General features: G+C 47.4%; 1 protein-coding gene across 1 annotated transcript in view; it reads left to right on the top strand.

Annotated features, from left to right (window-relative positions):
• CACNA1B (calcium voltage-gated channel subunit alpha1 B) overlaps positions 1–23,394 on the top strand; it is a 296,336-nt gene that overhangs the window by 89,560 nt on the left and 183,382 nt on the right. The window contains exons 4-6 of the mRNA XM_055817932.1: positions 13,750–13,841; positions 15,936–16,088; positions 20,314–20,501. Of these exons, the coding sequence (XP_055673907.1) occupies positions 13,750–13,841; positions 15,936–16,088; positions 20,314–20,501 (433 nt within the window). The remainder of the gene's footprint in view (positions 1–13,749; positions 13,842–15,935; positions 16,089–20,313; positions 20,502–23,394) is intronic.

Here is a 23,394-nt window from a genome sequence, read left to right as displayed (position 1 = left end):
CCCACAAATCCAGATTTTTTTCTGCCCCGCCTCCCCCCCCCCCCCCCCCCCCCCAGCGAGAAATAGTGGAGGGAAGAAATCTTGGTTCCAAAAGTTTTTGTTTCAAAAGCTATAGTTTCCCCGGGAGGGTTCAACCTGATTTTAAGCAAAAATGCCTGCTTTCAGCCAGCTTTACAGTATTGCAGTTAAAAACAACCAAATAAAAATAAAATCTGAAGTCATATTTGAAGTAAAAATGAAACCAAAGTGTTTTGTTATTTCCCAATGGAAAACTGAAATTGATGTTTACCTGAAAACAAACATTTTTGGTGGTAAAAGGCATTTTTCAGCACAAAAACCTTTTTTGCTGAGTGCTTTTTCTAAAAACTAGCAATACTTCTTGATTTGCTTGAGTTACTGCCACTAAGATGCCACCTATTTGCATTTTGCCGAGGCTGCTCTTAATGTAGGAGTTACACAATGCAGTGTTGTGTGCTTTCTGCTGTTTCTCTTAATCGAGGTAGTGCTTAGAGCCCTGAAACATGATGGTAATGCCATTGTGCTGGGTGCTGGAGTGCTGCAGAGCTGCTGGCAGTATCTGGTCTTGAGCTATGGACTGGTCCTTGTAGGCAAAGCTGGGGAAAGCAGAATGGGAGCAGGAAGAAAGCAGAGCAAGTTGCTGAAGGCCCCCAAAACAAGCTGGGGCCCTGATGGAAGGAGGACTTGATTTATTTTTTTTTAGGTGCTTCTCACTGCTGGTGTCTCCCCAGATCTCAGTGCCATGGATGCATTTTATCTTGCTGTGGCTTAACCCAGCTGGCAGCTGGGTGTCGTGCGGCTGCTTGCTCCCCCCACCCCGGTGGGATGGGAGGAGAATTGGAAAAAGGTAAAACCTGTGGGTTGAGGTAAGAAGACTTTAATAACTGAAACAAAGTAAATAATAATAAAAGTAATGAAGAAGAGAGGGAGAGAGAGGGATAGCACCCAAGTGACACAATACAACTGCCCACCCCCTGCTGACCGATGCCCAACCGGTCCCCCAGCAGCGATCGGTGGCCCCCGGCCAGCTCCCCCCAGTCTCTGTACGGAGCATGAGGGCCTGTGGTATGGAATAGCCCTGTGGCTAGTTCGGGTGAGCTGTCCTGGCTCTGCTCCCTCCCGGCTCCTTGTGCCCCTCCTCACTGGCAGAGATGGGAAACGGAGAAGTCCTTGGCTCAGGGTGAGCACGACTTCACAACAACTAAACCATCGCTGTGGTATCAACGCTGTTCTCGCGCTAAATCCTAAGCGCAGCACTGTACCAGCTACTGGGGAGAACATTAACTCTATCCCAGCCAAAACCAGGACACCTCCCCAGCCCTCCACCAGCATCCCAGTTCCCTGCTGTGTGGTGTGATGCAGGAATTACCACATTAAGTTGTCGGCTATGTGCTGTGGGAAGATGGACTGGGTGGTGGCAAGGATGGCTGAGGGGGACAAAGTGCAGTTCCCCCCCCAAGTGCCACCTTGCAGCAGCAGCCCATGCCTGGAGCTGCCGCCTCCTGCTGTTTCCAGGGCTACAGGAGGAAGGAATCACTCGGGATACCAAACTGGAGGGAAGGCGACGACTAGGCAAATGTCAGAAATGCTTACTCTGGAAACCATGCTGTGTCCTCCCCGCACCTTCCCTGGTTGGAGCTTAACACTGTCTAGACGATGGTCTGCTCTGTGCAAACTCTCAATTAACGTAATGCTGATAGACTGGGAAAGTGCTCAGGGGTCCTTCTCCGCCTTGATGCTGGCGGGTGCAGCCCCAGAGCTGCAGGTGATTTAGTGGAGGGGGTGTCACAGTCAGGAGGGGAACTGAATGGGCAGAGAGCAGACCTGGCTACTACCAGCCCCCTAAGATTTAAACCCAGTGAAACGTGAAGCATCTCCTCCTTAAAAATCACAGGTTAAGCAAGAAAGGCATATTGTAAAAAGAAAACAGCACATGGAGTGAAGCGGTGACTTGTCTTGCTCTCTTGATGATTAAACTCGTCAGATCTTAAAGCCACTCTTGCTACCCCTTGCTGAACCCAACTCATACATTTTGGACACCAGAGATCACCAGCACAGCTTTTGGTTTCTTCTTCTGTGCTTGTGCTTTTCTCTCTGTTGCCTGTAGAGGTAAGCCTGGTATGATTTACCTCCTAACGAAACACTTAACTCTGGTGCTGAAAAGCTAGGGGGGGATTTCTGGACCATTTCACAGCAATAGGCTGCATCAACAAAAAGCATCTGATGCTGTTGGCCTACATCCCAAAGTCCTCGGTGCTATATTCTTGTGTGCTGCCTTGTCAGAAAGCTGCTGTGGACTGCAGGATACTTCTCGCCTCTCCTGCAGCTGTCTAAGAAATTCCCCACAGATGTCTTTCTCGCCTGCCCCATAATTCAGGTCTGTCTTCATGTCACGGGGAAAACTTGCCGCAGCAAATCAGCAGCGCCAACGAACATACAGTCTTCTCTGCTGGATGCTGCTGTCTGCTTGTATTTCAGATGGCTGCAGCACACGGGCAGACTCATCTGCCTGGTCAGTGGAGTAAAATGAAGCTCCGAAACCCACGACTGATGCAAGTGTAACCTCCCCTGGAAAACTGCAACATCCATCTTCGCTCTGCTGGCTTGTAACTGCCCGATGGGCCCAAAGGGACTGCTCTGGAAATCTGAAAAACACAAACATTTGCTGCTGTGCTGGGACCTGAGATGTCAGCTTTCAGCCCAGAGCATGTATTTTTTAATGGCTGGATTATACAGCCCAGAAATGTTGAGCTTATGATGAAAATGCTGCCAGACTTTTTATCTGCAGCAATTCCGGTGTTCTTAACAGCCCAGTGGAGAGCAAAAGCCTCCGTTATCTGAACTGCCGATTAATTTAAGCACATTCCCCTGTCCCGTTATAAAGATGTCACTTCCTTGCACCAGTGATATTGCTGTGGCCTCTGAGGTCCCACAAGCACTGCTCGGTGGGACCTGGTGGCACTGCCCTCTTGCATTGCTGACTAGTAGGTGTCTGCGCTCGTGTTGGCTTTGGCAGGGGGGTTATCATGCTCTGGTGGGTGAAAAGGGATGGGCAGGTTGGGGAAAGAGTGGGCTATGGCAGCGTGGGGAGGAGGATGAGGAAAGCAGGACTGGCAAACCAACGCTGGGAGGGGGCATGTTTTATATTGGCGTCGGGGTGATCCTTGCAGGTATTCGGTGTTGCCTCCTGAGCGTGCCGAAGCTGTGATGCGTTCTTGGGATGTGTTGATTCCAGACCAGTGTGTACCTGGGTGCATCTAGTTAATTAGACTGCATAGGCAACAGGTTGCTGCTTCTCCAGTTTTTTCAGTTTAAGGACATTGGTGGTTTTTGACTCCTGTGCAAAGTAGCTGAGCACTACTGCTCTCTGACAGGTGCTTCCAGTCATGTCCTACAGAGGTTAACTTCAGCCAAACATCCCCCTCTTGCCTCGCATCTGCCAGCAGGCTGCTGCACCCTCTGGTAAGCTGCATCTGGGTCCCTGTTTCCTCAGCTTTGCCAGTGGGGAGCTGGTGTGGTAGCTCCATTTGACTCAACCAGAGCAAGAGCAGCATTGTTTTAAAAAAACAACAAAACCCCCTTGTTGAGCCATTGCATTGGTATGGGCTTAGTCTGAGTGGGTATGACCTGGTGATTGACTTCCTAGCAAATCTGGGTGAGGGTAACTTGCATGCCATGGTTCTAACAGCTGAGCGTTGCCAGAAGAGACTTTTGAATTAAGCCTTAAAAGTTTCTGGGAAGCCAAAACGTATTGTGTTGTGGTTGCACCATGCTGGGCAGAAGCAGCTCTTGGAGGCTGCTGTGCTGCAGACAGTGCTCGCCTGGGACTGCGCCGATCCCTGTTGGCTGCAGAACCTGAGCTTTATCTATTATCTATACAAACTAGGGAAAAGAGGGGGTTCATCTGTCACGTTCATGAAATACTGTTCCCCAAGCACCAAGCATAGGAGCTGATATAACTAAATTATCCTAAAAAACAGAAGGGGGGAAGCTACAATTTTTGTTTGCAGTATGGAAGGAATAAATTCTTTCTTGTGTCCACAGCCCAGCTTGCAACAGGTTTAAAGCACGGTACAGATGGCTGTGCAATTATTGCCAACATCTACTCATTATATTAGATAAGGCCCAGGGTTTATTTAGCAGAAGCAGATGGAGGGAATACACAATATTTTAGATGTCTTGGCAAACTGTGTTTTCCTCAGAACAACATTGCATGTTTACTGTGATAGTCCTGGCCAAAAAAAAAAAAAAAAAAAAAATTCTAAGAAGGAGAATGATGTCTTTTGGGAGTGAAAATGAGGTGTGCATTAAAGTGATATTATATTGCAAGTCTTATGATATCTGGTGCCTTAATATTAATCCCTGTGACAAGAGGAGAGCTTCAGCTTTTATATGAAAGTGTATATTTCCTGTGGCTCATACACTAAAACTTGAAAGTGTGACCCCAGCTGCCTACAAAAGCTGAGGAATTGCAAGACAAAGAGAGAGCCCTAATATTATTTTTTGCATGGTCTCTTGGCTGTTAATCCAGCCTTGTCGATTTTGGGGCTGCCTGCTTGTGTGACCTGGCGATACAGCATCTCTCAGCAAGGGGCACCTGCTGCAGGCTGAAAAATGCTTGGGGTTTGGGTCCTTTGAGGCAGCAGGTTTGGACAGGAGGTGCATGGGGACCATACGTGTCTCTGCTTGCTCAGAGCATTCATAGGCAAAACCTCCCTCAGAGACCACTGACCTGGGTGACAGTGTCCCCTGACTATCTGTGACATGGCTAGGAGCAAACCCCCTGGCCAGCCTCCCTCCAAGGGGAAGAAACCCAGCTCTGTACCTGCTTGTAGAGGTCCCAGATAGCCTTCCAGTCTTTGTCTTTCTCCAAAACCTGGGATGTCAGAGTAATTTCCTATAGGAACATTTGCCAGAGATGGATGGCATGCAGTTTTCTTGCCTTGTTGAACTCAACTTGAACATCATCTACCTTGATTCAAGCTGTTGTCTGGAAGACACAGGGTGGCAGGTGAAGGTGAGGGAGTCAGCACTGCCCCTAAGGGTGTAACAAGGTGGTGTAACATGGTAGTTGCTTGATCACATGGCCTGGAGGAGCAATCAGACATGGTGATGGGAGCAGGAACACATTGATAGTCAATATTTTACTATATTGTGGGAAAAAAGGAACAGGAACACTGGAAATTCTGGTTAAACTCTCTTGCTAGATTGGCTTGGTTCAGTTTGCGGGTGGTTTTGGGTCTCCAGTTAGTCAAGTGCACGGGTACATCCAGGGGTGGATGATGCTGATGATCCATTTTTGCCATTCTCATCCGTCTGGCTGCACCAGTGAGGGCTTTGCTGGCCAAGTGCTGGAGAGGGAACACAAGAAGTGTGCAAATGTGGCAGCACGAATTAACTACCTCTCTGCTCTCTACCTTCCCATTTGTTATATGAATCTTCTAGGTTATCATTTTGCATGACGTGTTTATCTTTGCTCATTATCTGCCCATCTCTCAGCTGTTACAGGATCCAGCGATGCAGTGACAAGGTGGAGCGGAGGGAGGCCATCCCTCCCAGCACTCCCTCTGGAAACTAGTGTGTGGTTCAGCTGGTGGCTTGGTGGAAAAGAAAAGCCTGTGGTGTAGAAAGGCCCAGACAACAGTAACCTCGAAGCAGTCTCCTTTCCGTCCTGAGCAATATGTCCAGCACTGACAGATATTTTTCCTTGTCCTTTGCACCAGTCCTTCATTGACTGCTGCTCCCCGTCCTTCTCCAGCAGCACCACCAGTTCAGCACCCCAGGAGGGAAGGCTGAGCTCTTATTCTGACCCATTTTGTTTTGGTTTGCTTTTTCAGCTCTAGTGTAATTTGATAGCGATGGCATTTTCTGCTCAACTCATGAACAGCTACTTCTGGGGACTGGCCAAATGGAGAGGGTGATGTGGTTCTGGTTCCAGATAACACAGGCTCCATCACTGCTCCCAGGGCAATCTGGCACAGAGGCTTTCGTTGGGTGGGTCCTATGGGGAAGGAGGGTTGAGATGTGCTTTTAGTGACCTGGAACTCTTACCTCCTGCAGGGTCTGTGCTGCCCTGCTAGCCCACCTGGCAGAAAAATACATCCACCTACCAGCTGTCCCATGCTTTTTGCTCAATTCCAAGCTGCCAGCTAGCAGAGAGCAGCCACGCTCCTCCAGACTTTCTGGCACAGCCATGAAATGTAGTGTCTGGTTTGGGTGACGTTTTTCATGCAGACATGATTTGGGGCGTTGTATTTTTCAGGAAAACGACAGCTTTAAATCAAGTACAAAATATTTGCAGACATGACATCAATTGCTTTCACTAGAAAGGAATACATTAAAAATCAGAATACTTCATTTTAGAACTTGACAAATGGAAGAAACAATCCCAGATGATGTTTTGTTGTTCTCTCTTCCACCTCCTGCCAAAGTGAAAATACTTGAAACATTTTGCTGACCCTGAAATCCCCCTCTCCTCTTTAAGAATCGTTTGCTACTGAGCTAACCCCCTTCATAGCTTGCCCAGGCACAAGAGGCTGTAGGGTGGGGGGTGTGACCCCAGATGTCTCCATGAAAGTGATTTGGGCTCCCAGTTCCTGCTCTCCATATCCTCTGATGCCAGGAACAAAATACTGGGATTCCCATTTCCAAGGACAGAAAGCAGCCATCTCTCCTTTGTAACGTTAATGTAGTGAGACTCAAGGTATGACCTACTTTCTAGCCACAATAAAGTGCAGGATGGTTTTAACTCCTCAGTGCTCAGTTTTCCCAGCGTGAGCTCGCTAAAATATTTTAGACATATGCATTTTGCTGTCAGCCTTTATTGCTTATTGAGAATGAGCCACCTTTTCTACTCTGCGGTGTGGTATGTTCATGCCTTTCCTGCTTAGAAGCAACAAGGACTTATTTGAGCAATTGTCTCGTAACCAGAGTATCTTCCTTCATCCTGGGCAGAAGCCAAGCCCTCAGCAACCTGCACTCTGCAAAACCTCGTTTGTTTTGTTCGAGTGTTGCACGCTGCTTAGGTGCTGTGTGTCTTGCTGTAGCGGAGGAGGATGTGTCTACAGATGCTCTTCTCCCTGGAGCCTGGCTCAGGAATTAGTCAGGAAAGTAGGTTGCTGGTGGTTTTGGGAGCGGGGGGAGCATTCTGCTCTCATTTTGTTGTGTCTCCTCCCAGGACTCTGGAGCATTTCTGCCATGCAAAGAGGAGAGAGTTTGCATTCGTATCTGGGCAGCATTGTATGCTGAAGGCTGGTGGCAAATTTAACGCTGGCTACAAAAGGCTCAGAAATGTGCTCGTTTGGTGTGACACCAAGGAATGAATTGGCTGTTTGTGCCTCTGAAGCAGTGCAACCCCGTACTATTGAATATTGTTATTTCCTCGGTATATTTTATTTTACCCTCTGTTTCCTTTGTGTTATAGCTAAAGACAGGCTTTTCTTTCACCATAGCGAGGCCGTTTTGATGGATACAGTGATTTTTGGCACAAACACATTTATCTGAGGAAGGGGATCAGTCTGAGTTGCTGTTCAGTAGGCTGGTATTAAGGAAAGGGTTGGGAGCCAGTACGTGGTGGTGTGGACGTGCTTTGAAGGGAAGCAGCAGGCTGAGACACAATCTGCAGATATCTGCTTGGATGCTCAGACTTGGTGGTGGCCATCCAAAGGAGAGGCAGAGCTGGCAAGCTGGGTCCTTTCATTTGGGAGGGACTGTGGACAGCTGGTGGGGAAGGCACCAGTGTGGAGTGATAGAGCCAACAGAAGAACCTGGTAATGCCATAAATTAAATGGTGCAATTAGCATGCCAGATCTACTTATCGGCTCAGACCTGGTGTTGACTCTGTCTCTTTGGTAGGCAAGATAAAGCTCGCATGCCATGAAATCAAGCTGAGTGAAAAGGGGCATCTTTCCAACTGCTCCTGTCACCCACCGCTTGCACGCAGGTTTGTGCCGTGGCTGGGAGAACCAGGCAGCAGCGGGGCTGGCGGCCACGTCGCTGCAGTCCAAGTGCTTCTGGTATTCCTGATTCTGGAAAGTCTTGCCAGCTCCAGCCAGGAGCAGACTGTGTGCTGGTTTGGGGTCGTTCAGGAAAGCAGCAGGCAGAGCAGCCTCCCATGGCAAATGGTTTCAGGGGAAAAGAAAAGAAATGGAGAATATATATTTTTGTAAATTTTTAATGCTCTGCATATGCTGTTGAAGGGAAAATGCTGGTTAAAAAGCCCAGCTACTTCAGATGAATTTTAGAGGATTTTTTTTTTTGGGAGATGAATCTTTTCCATAGAATCTCTCATTTCAAAACAATTATTTCTTTCCACTTAATTTTTACTGTAAAATTCTCAAGTGCTGCCACAGTGGCATAGGACCAGAAGGTTCCCTTGGATTGCTAGCTATCATGAACACCACGGCAGTGATCCTGGTGGTGGCAGCTCCCATGGGGTTGGGGTCCTTCTCCATCCCATAAGCAGCAGAGGAGAAACCGGGAAGGAGCAGGTGGGCAAGGATTACAGCTGGCAGGTAGCACAGACTGAGGCAACGGTTAGCCCACCGGCTGCCCATGGGAGGGAGAAAAGTCTTGAAACTACTCAGCCAATACTTATTAAGGTATTTATTTTATTTATTTTTCCCACTGGTTTCCATTTCCTGGGGGTCACTGGGGCTTGTTAAAGATCAGCAGCCTGTGCCTAAAGTCGGGATGGGGATGATTTATTGGAGTTTTCTGTGCTCCTGTATCTGTCATGGTTTTGGGGGCGATGCTGCTTTAGGTGGGGTGAATCTGTGGGTAGGAAGTGATAGCTGCTATTTCTTTTCCTAAGACAGTTGCTGTGCTGCTGGCTAGGTTTATCTTTTTTTGAGGGAAGCTGTCTGGTGCGTGTTCAGTCTTTCTCCTAATCTCATGGAAGAGATTGATCCACTTCTTAGGAAAGGGTGCTTGGGATAGGGTCTCTGAAAAAGGCTCTGTTTCCACATACTTTCTAGGACTAGAATATAATAAATAGCAAGTTTACATTAAAAATGCCTATAATTTATGCCCATGATTCCTCCTTTAGCAGAACCTGCCCTGGCACCAGTGTTGTACAGTGGCAAGATCCCCTTGGAAACGTTAATCATTCTCAGTTATTCATCGTGCTGCTTTTTGCTGTAGCTGTACGTTATCTGCTCACAAGCAGACATGCTGAAGCTGCTGGACTTGCAGCCAGGTCCAGTTCTTTCCTGCACGTCTCATGCCACCTCCATTGTGATTTATAGGCAGTGATGCCAGGAGACCAGGTGGAAAATGTGCTCCATCACCTGCAGATATGTGTGTGTCAAGTGTGGCCTCCCTGGCTGCTCTTTGAGAGGCCGGACCCAAGGTGTGGTTGCTCTTATAAGCAGAGATACGTATAGAAACCCCTGTATTTTTGATCATCTTGGCTCTCGCTCAGAACATCTCCTGTGTTTCTGTTCCTCCTCCTCTTCCTGCCTTGGGGGAGATGCAAAGCACCTCTGCCACCTGCTCCCTGAGATATCATCTGGAAAAGCTGAAATAAATCCACTAAAAGGCCATTAAGGTGGGAGGAGGACAAGGTGGGGATGATCCTGAGGAGCAGGGCTTTTCCCCACTCCAGCCCTCGGGATTTAGAGATCTGGGGCTAAGCTGGAAGGAGTTTCAAGGCAATTTCTTTGGTCAGAGCTTCAGTCAGGAGATTTGTTATCGGGCAGTTCTGAGAAGTGCAGTGCTGTACGACAGCAGGTCTGGCTAAATCAGTACACAGAAATCCCGAGCTCTGAGGTACTTTAAGAAATGGATTGCTAATTATTTATGTTAGCATAATGTTCAGGAAAGGAACTTTCCCTTCGTTCTTTGCTTTCTTTTATACCCAAAGGAATAAGATGCTTTTATAATTTATTCCAGGCTTTGCTAGAACAAAAGTTGTCAAGTATTTCTCACAAATCCGACCTCTGTCTCTGGGAACAGGTGTCAGTCAGAGCTTGTTGATGGAGGGGGTGATGGAGAAAGCAGCATTTCACCAAGTTGCCATGAAAACGAGGAGTGCAGTGGTCCTGAGCACTACTGGGCTGGCAGGATGCATGCCCGGATCTGGCACAGCAGCATCTGAGCAAGAAAGGTTTGGTGACTGGCCGTCCTGCTCTTAAAAAAGGCAAATTACACGGAATAACTTATTTAACGAGATTTTGTTGTACTTAAACACTTGAAATGCTATCAAAGACAACTTCCTACCAAATCCCAGTGTTTCTGTTCAGCCTGCTAGCAGATCAAGCTGTTCTTTGTGAGGTTATCTCCTAAAAATCTTCTCTTTTTTGCTATTTTTTTTAACCTTTGGTAGCTGATTTCTTCTTCCGGCACTGGCTCGCCCGCCACCTCTGCTTTGTTCTCAGCTGTTCGCTTGCAGCCAGGGATGCTTCGCCAGGATTGTCAGGACATGCTTGTCAGCCTGCTCCTTTGATCTCTCTGTTTCTCTTACTTTTAATGATAATTTCCCACTTGTTCTGGCCTAACTCACAGTGGCTTCTGCGAGCTTTCAGCTGGAGTGGGGGAAAAAGTAAAACAGAAAGAAGGCACTTAGGCAAATGCCATCAAGTTAATTAAAGCTTTTTCTTCACTGGGGCCTTTTTCCATGCATGTCTGTGAATGGTTTAGGGGAATGGACTGCTGAGCAGCTGTAAATTAACTTTGGTTTTGTATGGAGAGCAGGCACCATCTCCGCCCTGGCACGGCTTCCCCCCACCGAGCCACTTTGCTGGGCTCCAGCTGCTGAGAGCTGCCGCGGGTCCTTTGTGCCACCCCATGTGCCAGGGCTCCTGGGGTAGACACTGACCCCACAGCACTTCTAAAAGCCCTGGGACCCTCTTTCCCCTGGTTCCCCTGTTCGGAGAGCCTGTCTGGGGCAGCAGAGCGATGGTTGTGAGCAAGCAGTGCAAGAAGGCTGCAACGTCCAGCCCTCCCCGCTCCAACTGGTACAGAAAACCTGTTGGATGCCCCCCTGGGTTTTCTCATCATCTGCCTCATTTACCTGCAAGGCTCAGATGTGGATTTTTAGACCTAGAGAGCTACCACCTCATGCCATTGCTTTTCTGTTTCTTACGTGAAAGGTGGCTTTGTTTAGGATGCAGCTGTATTTTTTTTTTTCCCTTTCTAGGCAAACTCTGGCCAGGGTTGTGTTGTTTTTCAGGAGCGGCTGATTCGTGGACAGATGTAGCAGTGGCAGCTCAGCTGTGCGGTTATAGATGGTTTGCATGATTCAGCTGTGATTTGATATGATCCATGGACCAGCTCTCCAGTCATGGGAGATGGTAGGCTGTAGGGTACCCCATGTAGGTTAGCTACAGTAGGTTCCCACAGTGCCAGTGATGTGGCAATTAAGGAATGATTAGGGGTTTTGACTGGGGAGGTGGAGAGGCTGGTGTTGCCATGGTTTGAGTAGGCTGGTTTTAGCATCAAGCCTATTAGGAAGACAAGACTGGAATGAAGACCTCCAGCTACTGGAACGTTTTACTGGCACCATGGGACTAATTGATGGTGTCCCCTGTTTGCTCCCATTTTGTCCATGAATTTAGAAACATCAAAGATGAATGTATCAAGCACCCCTCCTCTCAGCTTGTACTAGGAACGAGGGCTCTGCCTGATGACAGCACAAATCCATCTTAGCTCACTTGAGACTAATTGTGCCGTTAGTAGCAACATCCAAGCTGGATGTTTAAGATTATCTTTTGACTTGAAGTGCCTGTGCTATTCCCAGGCTGCAGAGGTTTATAAGTGAGCATTTAAGTTGTGAGGATGGATGGAAGGGAGGAGAGCAATGAAATAGTTGGCATGGGTGCAGAAGACTAAATTAGAAGTCTCTGCATGTGATGGTTCTTGGTTTGAATTGTCTCCTGTTGCTTATGCTCAAACAGCATTGACAGAGCTGATGTAATGTGAATTTTCTGGTTGTGAAAATGTAGGAACAGGTGTCCTATAGAATAGATACTCTGCTCCTCAGGTCCTGGCTTGCTGCTGCCTCTCTTGCCATCCAACATCTCAGCGTGGGTTTTTCCTGATCTTCAGCACCTCCTGCTGATGGAGTCTGGCCCTTTCCGCACAGCAATGCTGATCCTGCTCTTCCCTGCCCCATGCTTGGCAACAGTGCTAAGTCAGTCAGTAAGTCAAGGACAGGGTTTTCATCTGAGTGTAGCTGTGCTGTGAGTGCTCCCAACACAGTCGTGTCCTCTGCTGCTGAATTTGCCAGACATATTATGTATTATATAGGAAATCAGTGTGTCTTGTTTTAAAAAGCTTGTCTTTTTCTTGTATTTTTTTTTTATGGTAGCTGGCCATTTTGTTGAATGCTCAGCAGCCTGATACCAGGAACTGAGAAAAAGGGCACCTGGGCAGGCACAGGTAAATCGCAGGTGTACGCTGTGGGTGCTCTGCACCTCGGAGCATCTCTGTGCTCCGGCATGGGATGCTTGCTGTGTCTGGGTGCTTAATCCCCAGGGGACTGCCTGGGATTAGCAGTATCCTTCCAGCTCTGCCCATGGCCCATGGCACCTCTGGAATCCTGCTTTCCAGCCAGATTTGCAAGTCCCTCTTGCTGCTGTAGCTTTTGGGGAAGGCTTGGCAAAGTGAGTGGTTATGGTCCCCACTGGCAGCGCTTTCAGCAGTTGCAGGTAACAAAGTACTGGCAGCTTGTACATTTGGTGTGTACTGGGGTGGCTGGGGGCTTGCAGACCCCACTGGTGAACTGGTTGCTCAGCCACTTCCACCTTGGTAGAACTGCCTGGGGACAAACCTGGTAAAATCTAATGGCAATTGCTTACAATCACGTTAAATGGTGCAGTCCATGGGGAGCTGGTGAGAGGTGTTTTGCTCTGAAGTAACTGTGTGGTTGGCTTGTGTTAGGGGAGCCCGGTCTCAAATTAAGAATATTTTTGTTGAAGAATCATAGCAAGTGCTGCAGTAATTAACGAACACAGTTTTGCCATGCTCTCTGTAGGTAGCTTGCCTCACAGGGTCTTTGCTTAAGGAGTTTGCATCACTGTGACTTGTGGACACTGTGACAATATTTCTTCCTTTACTGTGCCCTAAACCAGTGAAGACATTTCATTTTTCTATGCAGAGCACTTACAATTTTAAGAATCATTCTGCTTTGGGAGCTGTATTTCTTATCAGAGTTACTGCAGTGTATCAGAAGAAATACTTGCATCCAGTTCTCTGGATATTCTCCTCAAAAAAAGATGCTCTGAACAAACCTGAATTTTGCACACGGAGTAAACTGTTTAACTAGAAAGTGCTTCAGATATTAGGAAACACCAGACATCAGTACTTGAGGGATTTCTGGATTTATCACAGGGAAAAAAAGCTCTGGCAGGTAATTTCTAGCATAACTGAGGGATTTATTTCCTTCTCACAGTCTCCTTCGGAAAAATGGCGTGTGCTTTCCTAGAGGCACAGGGTGCTGCTCTGTAACAGCCAGAGCCAGGCATGCTCGCTGTGTGTAAATGGCCTCGTAAGGAGGCTGATGTTGCAGATCTGATGTTGCAGGTTTTCTTACAGCCTGAGCAAGGCTCGGCAGCTCTGGAGGAGTGTGTGAATTGATGGTTTTCAGGGGACACAATCTGCAATGTGATTGCAGGTATAAAGTTCAGAGCAGCTTGAATATTTGCTGGTTTTAGACAACACTTCTGTACGCTTTGGAAAGAGGGATTTGCATTTAATCTCAGTTTTTCCCCCTCTCTCCCCTTTTACAATTAGGATTCTAGCAACTGCTGGGACGGACTTTGACCTGCGGACCCTGCGAGCCGTCCGAGTGTTACGACCCCTGAAGCTTGTGTCGGGAATTCCAAGTGAGTGTTGTGATAAGGTCGTCTTCATAGCCAACGGTGCTCTATAGCTTTTGGGATGTTACGTGCTTTTCTGAGCAGCATTTTCTTCGCTTGCTTCTTCATGGTCTGTGCCACCTGCCCTTGCTAGGTCCTGATTTTTCTGTCATCCCGTTTTGTGTGCAGCCAGCCGATTTCAGCGCTGCGCTCACGAATGTGCAGGTGTGCAGCAGGGACTCCTTTGCCTTTGGGCTTGAATTAATTTTCTGGGGTGTGAAGACCTGAGACTCACATTTTTGCAGCTTTCAGGCCCCCAGCCCTGAGGCTGGATCTTCTGACAGTTTTTACCAGCTGGGCATCTTGCACTAGGGATTTTACCCCTTAATAAGGGGGGGGGGGGGGGGCGGCGCGGAACAAAAGGAAAAAGCAGGTAGGACTTTGCTTTGCCTTCTCAATGGGTGACTTGATATATTTGACATGTTAACGTGAAGGGTCTGAGTGCTCTGGTGAGGAGCTGCAGCGTGCCGTGCTGATGCCCTGAAGCCATCAAAGTCCCCACACCGTTGCTCACTGCCTTTTTATTTGTCGCTGTTTACCAGCTGCTCCACCCGCTAGCGGGGGATCGCTGTCAGGAGTGTATTTTGTTTCTGATTGTGGAACAGAGAGATTTTTCCCTCCAGCAAGAGCTGGTGAAAGGGAACTGCTGCTCTGTGGGACACTCTGCTCTTCTCTGCGTTAACCCCTTGGCAGCCAGACGGCCCCCTCTCCTCTTGGGCAGCGGGCTGGGACATCAGCTCTGCCACCTCCCTGGCTGCCTCAGCACTAAAATGTTGGTGCTGCGGAAACCTGCCAGGGGTTATGCTCTGCACTAACAGCTCCAAAATTTCCTGAAACCAGCATCCTTTCATTGGCAAGGCTTGAATTTGAATTCCCCCAGGGAAGAGGTCCTTAGCTAGGCTTGGGAAAAGCATCGTTTATTAACAAGATCTCTAATAAGGAGATGCTGCTGGCGGGTTTTTCATGGACTTGTTGCCTGTGTTGTCATAGTGACAGTCTGAGGATGTCAGAGAAGTAAGGTGGCCCCTCAGGGGTGTCCCTGTTCTGGTGTGGGTGGCACGCTGCCCCCAGGAGGATGTGCTTTCCCACCCAGTGATGTGTCCTGGACCAGCACAGTATTTTCCCACAGAGCATTATTTGCTCTCTTATTTTTAGTGATGCTGTGAAAGCTGTGTGCTGAGGTTTTTTTCCTGTAGTAAATAAAATGTACAACCTTGAGGTACATTCATACACAAGCTTGGTGTATGATTTTCTTCTACTCTCTCAGTACTTTTCCCATCCAACAGATCATGCTTTTTTTTCCTGCATGCCCTGGTATTGACCTCAGTGCTGCTGTACAAGGTGGCAAGACAATGATGATCCTTCATTCTCTACATCTTAGGACAGGCCACCAAGGTGGCATTCAGCTGCTGCTTATCGCTGAAGGTTTTTTTTTGTTACATGCATCTATATGACGTTATCTGACGCCTCCATCTCTCCAGCCTCTCTTGCCTTATCGCCCCTGGTTTTAATTGAAAATGAGTTTTAGTGCCAATGGAAAAACTGTGGATGGATAGCTCTGGAGACAGGGTTTTGTTTCTCCAGAAGCAAGGTGTGATAGGCATGGCAGCATCACGGCTATTGTGTCAGGGAGGCAGAGGCAGCCCCTGTGCAGCTTGAGCCCTCCCTGGAACAGGGGGGGTGCCATGGTGCCCAGCTCTGCTGCCGCATCTGTGCTGCTGCAGGATCTGCCTTAAGGACCTGATCCAGCTCCAGGCTGTGTCTTGGAACTCCACTGGCTTCAGGAAAAGTGCTTTTTGTGTCTCTGAGGCTTAAGAGACCTTTGAATCTGTGAGCTGAAGAAAAGGGGTCAGAAAAAGATAAAGCTCCCGATTTTCTCTCTCGCATCTTGAGTGCACTATGGCTGTAGCATCTTTTTTATAGTGCCCTGGGAAAAGCAGCATTGCTTGGCATCACCAGTCCTAAACTTCCCCTTGGACAGCCCCCCTCTCCTACCTTGTGCCCACCCCCAAACCCTTGTTTTTCTTCCCACTGATTGTATGTTTTTCCTTATCCCCACAGGCTTGCAGGTTGTCCTCAAGTCCATCATGAAGGCGATGGTGCCCTTGCTTCAGATCGGGCTGCTCCTCTTCTTCGCCATCGTGATGTTTGCCATCATCGGGCTGGAGTTTTACATGGGGAAGTTTCATAAAACCTGCTTCTCTAATGAGACAGGTGAGCTCTGAGCTTTGCCCCCCTCCCAGTGTATGGTTACTGTGCTTCTGGTCCCCTGCATCTCATCGGGATGCTTTCTACCCTGCTTTTATGTTGCTTTTCCTTTTTCCTCTTCCATGTTCACTGCATTCTCTTCCTCTTTACCCACCTATTCTACAAGTTAACAGACTTTGGTGCTCATCCTACACCCGCTGGAGCATAGTCTCCTCTCTCTGTTACACCACCCCTGATGCTAGTGGGTTGCTCTCAGTCTACACAAGAGTGAGACAAAGGTGCTTAGGGCCTCCTCTCATGGGAGAAATTTTTCATGGTAGAAATACAAACCAAATTCTTGTTACAGCTTGTTGAAGGGTATGGGGTTGTGGTTTTTTATTTTTATTTGTTATTTTGAGTGATTAGCCTCTGTTTACATTTTCATTGGGTTTAGGTCTCTGAAGAGCTGCTGGATGTTGAATTTCCTTGCAAGGTTTCTGGGGCAAGTTGCATGGGTATGAGAAAACTTTGGTGTAAATAGTAAGATTGGAAAGACTGGGAGCAACCAAAAAATAAAATAAAAAAAAGGACAATAGATGGAAGGCAAGGACCCCTTTGATGGAGAAAAGATAAAAATGTCCTTCAAACAAAGAAGGGCAAGGAAAATGGGGCACTGCAGAGTGAATGATGTGTCTACCTGTGAGGAAGTGATAGACCCTAGAAGATGGAGGTGAAGAGGAGTAATGCCCAGAGACCCTCGGCTGGGACTGGCTGCCATGTCAAAGCCAGCTGCTTGTCCCTGCCTCGGAACTCACTGCAATATAAATAAATAAATAAAAGACAGAAAACCAACCAGCCAATTTTTTCCATGTGATATTTTAATATTCCTTTATAGTAGTGCTAATACGTGTTGGTTATCTGGGCTATTCACAGTTGAAAATATTGTTCCTGTCTCCAAAAGATTGCAATTTAAGGTACAAATGGCAGTCTTTAAAACACAGTCTTGTATTTTCAGTGATTATCACTAATAGGTCTTAATATTGATTTATTTATATGCATTCAAATGGTAATAAAACAACTTCCCTGCCAAATCTCTGGGCATCCTTCACAGTGCTTTCTAACAACATGGAAACAGTTTAATTTATTCAGTTTACAAAAAGCTTTTCAAAAGCAGGGTGAATTTTTTTTCTTGTTTATGTTCCTATGAAATGTTAGAAAAACAACAGGACTTGTAAAGGACAGTCAGATATTGTGACTTGTAAGCGAAGCACAATGATTCCTGGAAGAAATGAATTTTTGGACTGGATTTGTAGGAAAGGGAAATCTTTTTGTGAGGGGGATGTGTGTTCACGCCAAGCAGAACAGGTCTCAGCCCACTGCACAGCCTCTGGGGCTACTGCAGCAATTGCAGAGGAATAGTATCGCTGACAATATAGATGTGTAGGAAGCAGAAGCGTTCTCAGTGACATGGCAGGGAGAAAGCAATTACGAGCAGGTTTGCATTCCCAGGTCTGTTCAATTGCAACCAAAGTGGGTGATTTTTTTGCATCCTTTGTTTGCAGGTAGTTTGCTGAGCTCTGAGGCTCTCTCGCTGATGGGCTGACTTTAGCCAGTGGGCTAAAGAGAAGAGCAACTTCTTTCCTCCCTCCAGAAACTAGTTAACGTAAAAGGGAAAAATAAAGCCCAAAGCTGTTTGTGTTCTCTGCAGACAACTCTCTGACATCAGTGATGACTGAGAGACCTCTGTGCCAGGACAGATTTTTGTCATGTGTAATGTCGTGTGTAAGTGACTCTTGCTTGCTGGGTGGCTTCCAGCTAGGAATTGGGCGTGCAGCCGAAAAACTGGTGTGTGTGTTGCATATCTCTGCATCGCAGCACCTGGCACCTCGGTGGGAGGGCGCGGCGTGGCCCGACCCACCTCCCCCTGAATCCGCTTGCCGGGTGGTGTGGGAAGGCGCCTGCGTTTACAGGCACTGGCCCCTGTTTTTCCCAAGGGTAGCAAGCTGGTTGTCGGATGAATTATGGGGATCGATTCCACCTGCTCAGCGGGAAATGGCACGATGGTGTTTCTGGAAAGGCAGGGAGCGGTGAGGTTTCCTGGCGCTGTGGTCCCTTGTGAGTGGAGCAGCAGAGCATCCTGCAAAGCCATCAGCTGAGCCTTTTAAAACCTAAGTGCTCATCAGCTACAAAGAGGTACATTAACAAGCCCAGACCTGATACCATGGGCTCCAAAGGCTGGCTTGAGTGTGGAAATGTGAGCCTCATTAAAGAGATGCCTCTGTCAGAGGGTAGCAAATTGGAGAAGGAGGACTTGCTCATGCTTGTTTCTGTTCCAAATCCCCAAAGTGAGCAAACTGGGATTTTTCCTGGAATCAGGAGCCACGTGAGAGGTACCAGCTGCTACTTCAGCACATCATGAGGGGAACCGAGTGCAGATGTCAACAGCAAATGTTGCTATAACCCTGCTAATCCAGTAGCCCTGGGTAGGTTATTAATAAACCGCAACGAAGAGAGAGGCTGGGGACCGAAATATGGCAGAAGAGTTATTCAAGGCATTTGCTACTCAGCCTGACAGGCTGTTGTGAGCTAGTGGAGATATTTCTCTAATGAAAAATGGGTAAAAATTAATACTAGCCCATGTTCCAGTGGATGTCCACCTTGTTTTCCTCTCCCTGCATCCTCCATGCTGTACTATTCTGCCGGCACAGCATTGTTTTTAAGTAGCCACCCTGCAGTTGAGCCAGCCCCAGTGCCTTGAATGTGCTTCAGGAGAGGAGAGCAACACGCTTTTCTTTGAGAGTCCCCTTTTCTCTGTCTTCTCCAGCCTGGGCAGTAGGGACCAGTTCTGTTCTTTTTTTAAAAAAAGGTAAAAAATAAAACAAAACCCACCCCAACACTTCATGGTAGATATGCAGTGCATTTTCAGAGCATTACCTGGCAACAAAAGGCCAGAGATAAAACTGGAATCTCTTTTAAGGCATGCTCACAAATGGTCTGCGAGAGCCAGATTTGGTATTTTCTTTTTGCAGGCTTGTCTCACTAAGCCCCTGTGAAAGCCTGTGGTGACCCATATGGGAGCTGGAGAGAGATGCCCTGCATTAAGGTGTTGAGTCAACAGGAAAAAGCGTCACACACACACACATAAATATATATATCTCCTGGAGCCACAGTGACAATCTTGTTTTCCTCCTGCAGGCTTTGCTCTATGGAATGATTATTCCTAATTATTGCTAGTGCTGATCTTGTTTTCCCCCTGGTGAACTTGATTTTGTGCAGTTTGCTGCTCCATTACCATAACGTGTCACTTTAAAAACCCTTTAATATTTCCCGAATTGCATCTCTGTGTAAATAGCAATATTACTTAGTATATTTATTTACTTTGAAACCCCAGCACTTTAGTTTTCCAAACTGCTCTCTGTTGGTGCTTGCAATGTCTCTGGAGGGCTGCAAGGCTTCAGACTTCACACCTGACCCTCGAAGATGCTGGCCATCCTCCTGGCCATCCCTTGTGGTCCTTAACTAGGACAGATTCATTCTCCTTTGCCTTCTCTGGGTTTGAAATGAAACTCAGCAGAGAAACTTCATCCCTGCTGCAGACAAGGTGACAGTTGAATGCTTTCCCTGCCATGTGTACCTATGGTCCGCAGCATTGCCCTTTTGGGCAGAAATATGAAGCTTACGGAGGGGCTGGAGCTCTTAGTCCCCCTCGCAGGCTGCTGTGGTGGTACTGCCTTGTGATGAAGCCAGGGACTCGCATGCAGCTGTGGTCTAACATCTGTATCTGGACAATTTTGGGGCTATCCACAAAGAGCTCTCGCTTAAGCCACTGGTGCAGCACCTGCCCTTTTGCTTTGATGTTGTAGTGCCACTATTTAGCACTTGGCTATGCTGTATGAGGGTGAGTTGTTGGCTCACGGTGTTTGAAGTATGCACCATTGTCAGATCCTTGCTTTTACTGCACTGGTTTTTTTGGTAGCCTTTCATATATATGACATGGCTGAACACTGAGCCAAACTATAAATCATGGGCACTCCAGGGATGTCTCTGCTCCACCCTGCCACTAAAACATCTCTTATAACATAGCAGTAGATAAATGATTGCATAGGTGTAATGTCTTTTACATGCCCATAGTGGCACAAGGAAGCCTGAAATGTAAATTACATTGATGTGGTGGTGCAAGGAGGATGCAGCAGCACCTGCTGCTTGAGCAGCTTTGGTCGGTAACTCTTCTCACTGCTGTTCTTCTCTGCAGGTGATGAGGTGGGAGATTTTCCTTGCGGAGAGGAGCCTCCTGCCAGGCAGTGTGAGAGTGGGACCACCTGCAGGGAGTACTGGCAAGGGCCCAACTATGGCATCACCAACTTTGACAATATCCTCTTTGCTGTGCTCACCGTCTTCCAGTGCATCACCATGGAGGGATGGACAGACATCCTCTACAATGTGAGTCACTGATGGGGCTGTAGCACTCCTGGGGTGCTGTTATGCATTGTGTTATTTCAGAAACGGTTTTTCTGGGGGAAAAAAAAAAAAAAATCAGTTTGTGCATTTTCCCCGTATTGATTATCACCTCATCCTGCTTTTAGGAGGATAGTTCCTGTTTTCCTGAGGGTTTTCCTGTGGGTTCTGTAAGAGCTTTTGAACCACTGTTGTGGCCTGTGGTGGTTTGAGGCTGCAGACTTGCTTACCTGCAACGTAATGTTTTGTGTCAGTGTGGTGTTAGCATGTGTAAGAATTGGTGTGTTGCTCCAAGATGCTGGTGTTTTCTGCTGCAGCATGGGGGGGTGATTAGGACCATGTTCTCACTCATGATGTCCCATAGAAAATCAGTTACTAAATTGCACAATATAGGGTGGCAAAACCAGTGACTCATTAATATTTTGTACTTAGGGGCTCTCTTGACTGGATCTAGCCTTTGTGGTCAAACTTGTAATCTGCACCAATGAACAGCACCAACTGGATGTTAGCATCGAGATCCAGTACTAGTTTTGGCAACTCTGATACAATTTTACAAAGCCCTACCAGCCACTTCTGCACCTGACATGACTTTTGGCTGTAGAGAAGACACATCAGGCTGAATTTTCTTGCTAGGGTCTTCACTGGCTGTGACTTCTGCCAGCCTGGACCATGTCACAGCCACTCAAGGTCAAAACCTCTTGGTCAGTTTTACTATTTCCAGTTTTACAAAGAGTAGGGCAACCTCACCCAAGTAGTAACAACTGAATGACTCTTCTGTCTTTCAGGCAGTGTAATGCTCTTGTTTGTCTCTGAAATATCTACCCACCCTTTTGAGGTGTTCAGTCTTGAGAGGCAAGCACCTCACCCTGGCTAACAGGCTGGGAATAGAGCCTGTCGGCTGGTTTCCAGCATCTGTGTCATATTTCCTTGCAAAGTGTGATGGCTGCTCTTTGGGAGCTGTAAGGGACCTGTGTGTCTGTTGCAGACACGTTCTCCCCAGCTCTGTGACTTACTTAGGTCTTCACGTTTCTGCAGTGGGTGTAAAGTTCTGTGGTTGGGGTCTGGAGGATAGTCTAGCTGTTTTGTACTCCCATTTTCAATGGTGGTAGAGGACTTCAACAAGTACAGGGACAGGAAGGAGGGAGCAAGTGGTGATGATTAACAATGTATGGCTATGTTGGCTGCTTCTTTCTGGTGACTGTAGAAGGAAGGACAATCTGGCAGCCGTGCACAGGTGATCTGAATTACCCCATGCTGTCCTAGCCAGAAGTGCCAAAGTGGAAAAATAACTAAGGTAGGCATTAATAATGCCTCCGGACCATTTCACTGGCTGGTAGGATTACAAAGTGTTCAGTCTACTTCATTATAGACTCTAGACCCATGCTGGGCTCTTTCGCAGACCTTCCCGTGAGGGTTTCTGTAGCAACAGGAAAGTATTATTAATATCAACGACAGTAAATTGCACGGTACAATTCTGCTGTGTTTGTAGCCGATATATCTGATTTATTACCTTCTGCATTCATTGTTTCATTCCTCTGTTTTTTTTTCCCCCGGTCTCTACCCACTTAGAGCAATCTCTAGAAGGGCCCATTTCCCCACTAGCATGCCCTCCCCTCTCCCTGAAACTTTATCACGCAACCAGTTTTGCCCATTCTCATTCAGCAATCCTGCTCCTTCCTTCTAGTGCCAACTGTTGTAAGAAAAGCCCATTAGCATCCTGGCTGGAATCGATTAATCAATACGTGGTGTATTAGATCATCTTCTCCCAAACTGCCTTTTGTACCACATGCAAAAACCAGAGCTTACTATTGGGGTATTGATTTTGGGGGTTGTTTTGAAAATTATAGTATCATTCTAGATACCCATTAATCTAATTGGAAACAGATGCCTGGATGAGACACAGTTGATTTGTTGTTATAATGTCAAGCCTTGACTGAGACCCCAGCTTAGGTTTTAATGCTTGGTGGGTTCATGTCTCTGACAGATCCGAGGGTCTCTGGATGGTCCCCTTGTTGGGTGGAGGGTGAACAGTGTGTGTCATGCTACAGGACCACTTGGCAGATGATGCTCATGTAACTAGTGCCAGCAGCGATCTCTGCCCCTCTTCCCTTGGCCCTGCCCTGCACGCTCTGTCACCCCCTCCCTGTGCTGCTCTGCTTGCTGAAGAGCTGGCTGTGCTTTTGCAAGTTAGTAGCTGAGAAAAGATGTGGGTGGAGAAGATCCACTCTGTGCAGCCCTTTACTTTTTCACAGCTTCAGTCATCTGCTGTTTTCTGGCCACTTGGCTTTCATCTTGGTTTCTTCTGTGCCTATTCTTAAGTTCATCAAGTTTAAAAATGGAACAAAAGCCCAAACGAGGTTGCAGCAATGACTGAAACCCCAGCATGATGGGTGTTTGTGGATGCAGTTGTCAGACTGTGCAGAGGTACCAGCAATGCAATCAGACTGTCCATCCAACACCAGTCAGTTCAGCAACTGTACATTAATGCTGCCTGAGTCAGCTGGATCCCTACTGGGTTGATATGGAAGGAAGCTGGGAGATGTTGCCTCTTGCATCCAGAACTTGAGCAGTGGGATAAACGAACATGTGTCAGGGCCCTTTACCTTGGTTTGTGGAGCACAAGAAGTAAACCAGCATATTTTATTTAGGCTCAGACAGCAGTGAACATCAGAGGTTACTACTTGTTCAGGGAGCTTTGATTCACCATTTGGGTTCTCCACTGCTGAGGAGAATGTTTTTGGCCAGGAAAACTTTGCAGTGGTGGAGCTAGTTCCCCTGCCAGCCTCAGCCTCTGGAGTCCTCAAGGAAAGCAGCGTTCCCCTGGGTGCAGGATACTCATCAGAGCTGAGCTGTGAACCTACTTTCAATGTTTTGCTTA

The sequence above is a fragment of the Falco peregrinus genome, chromosome 1 (assembly GCF_023634155.1).
Source record: "Falco peregrinus isolate bFalPer1 chromosome 1, bFalPer1.pri, whole genome shotgun sequence".
NCBI lineage: Eukaryota > Metazoa > Chordata > Aves > Falconiformes > Falconidae > Falco > Falco peregrinus.
Note: the sequence above shows the minus strand (reverse complement) of the source record. Positions and strands in the feature narration are given on the sequence as shown.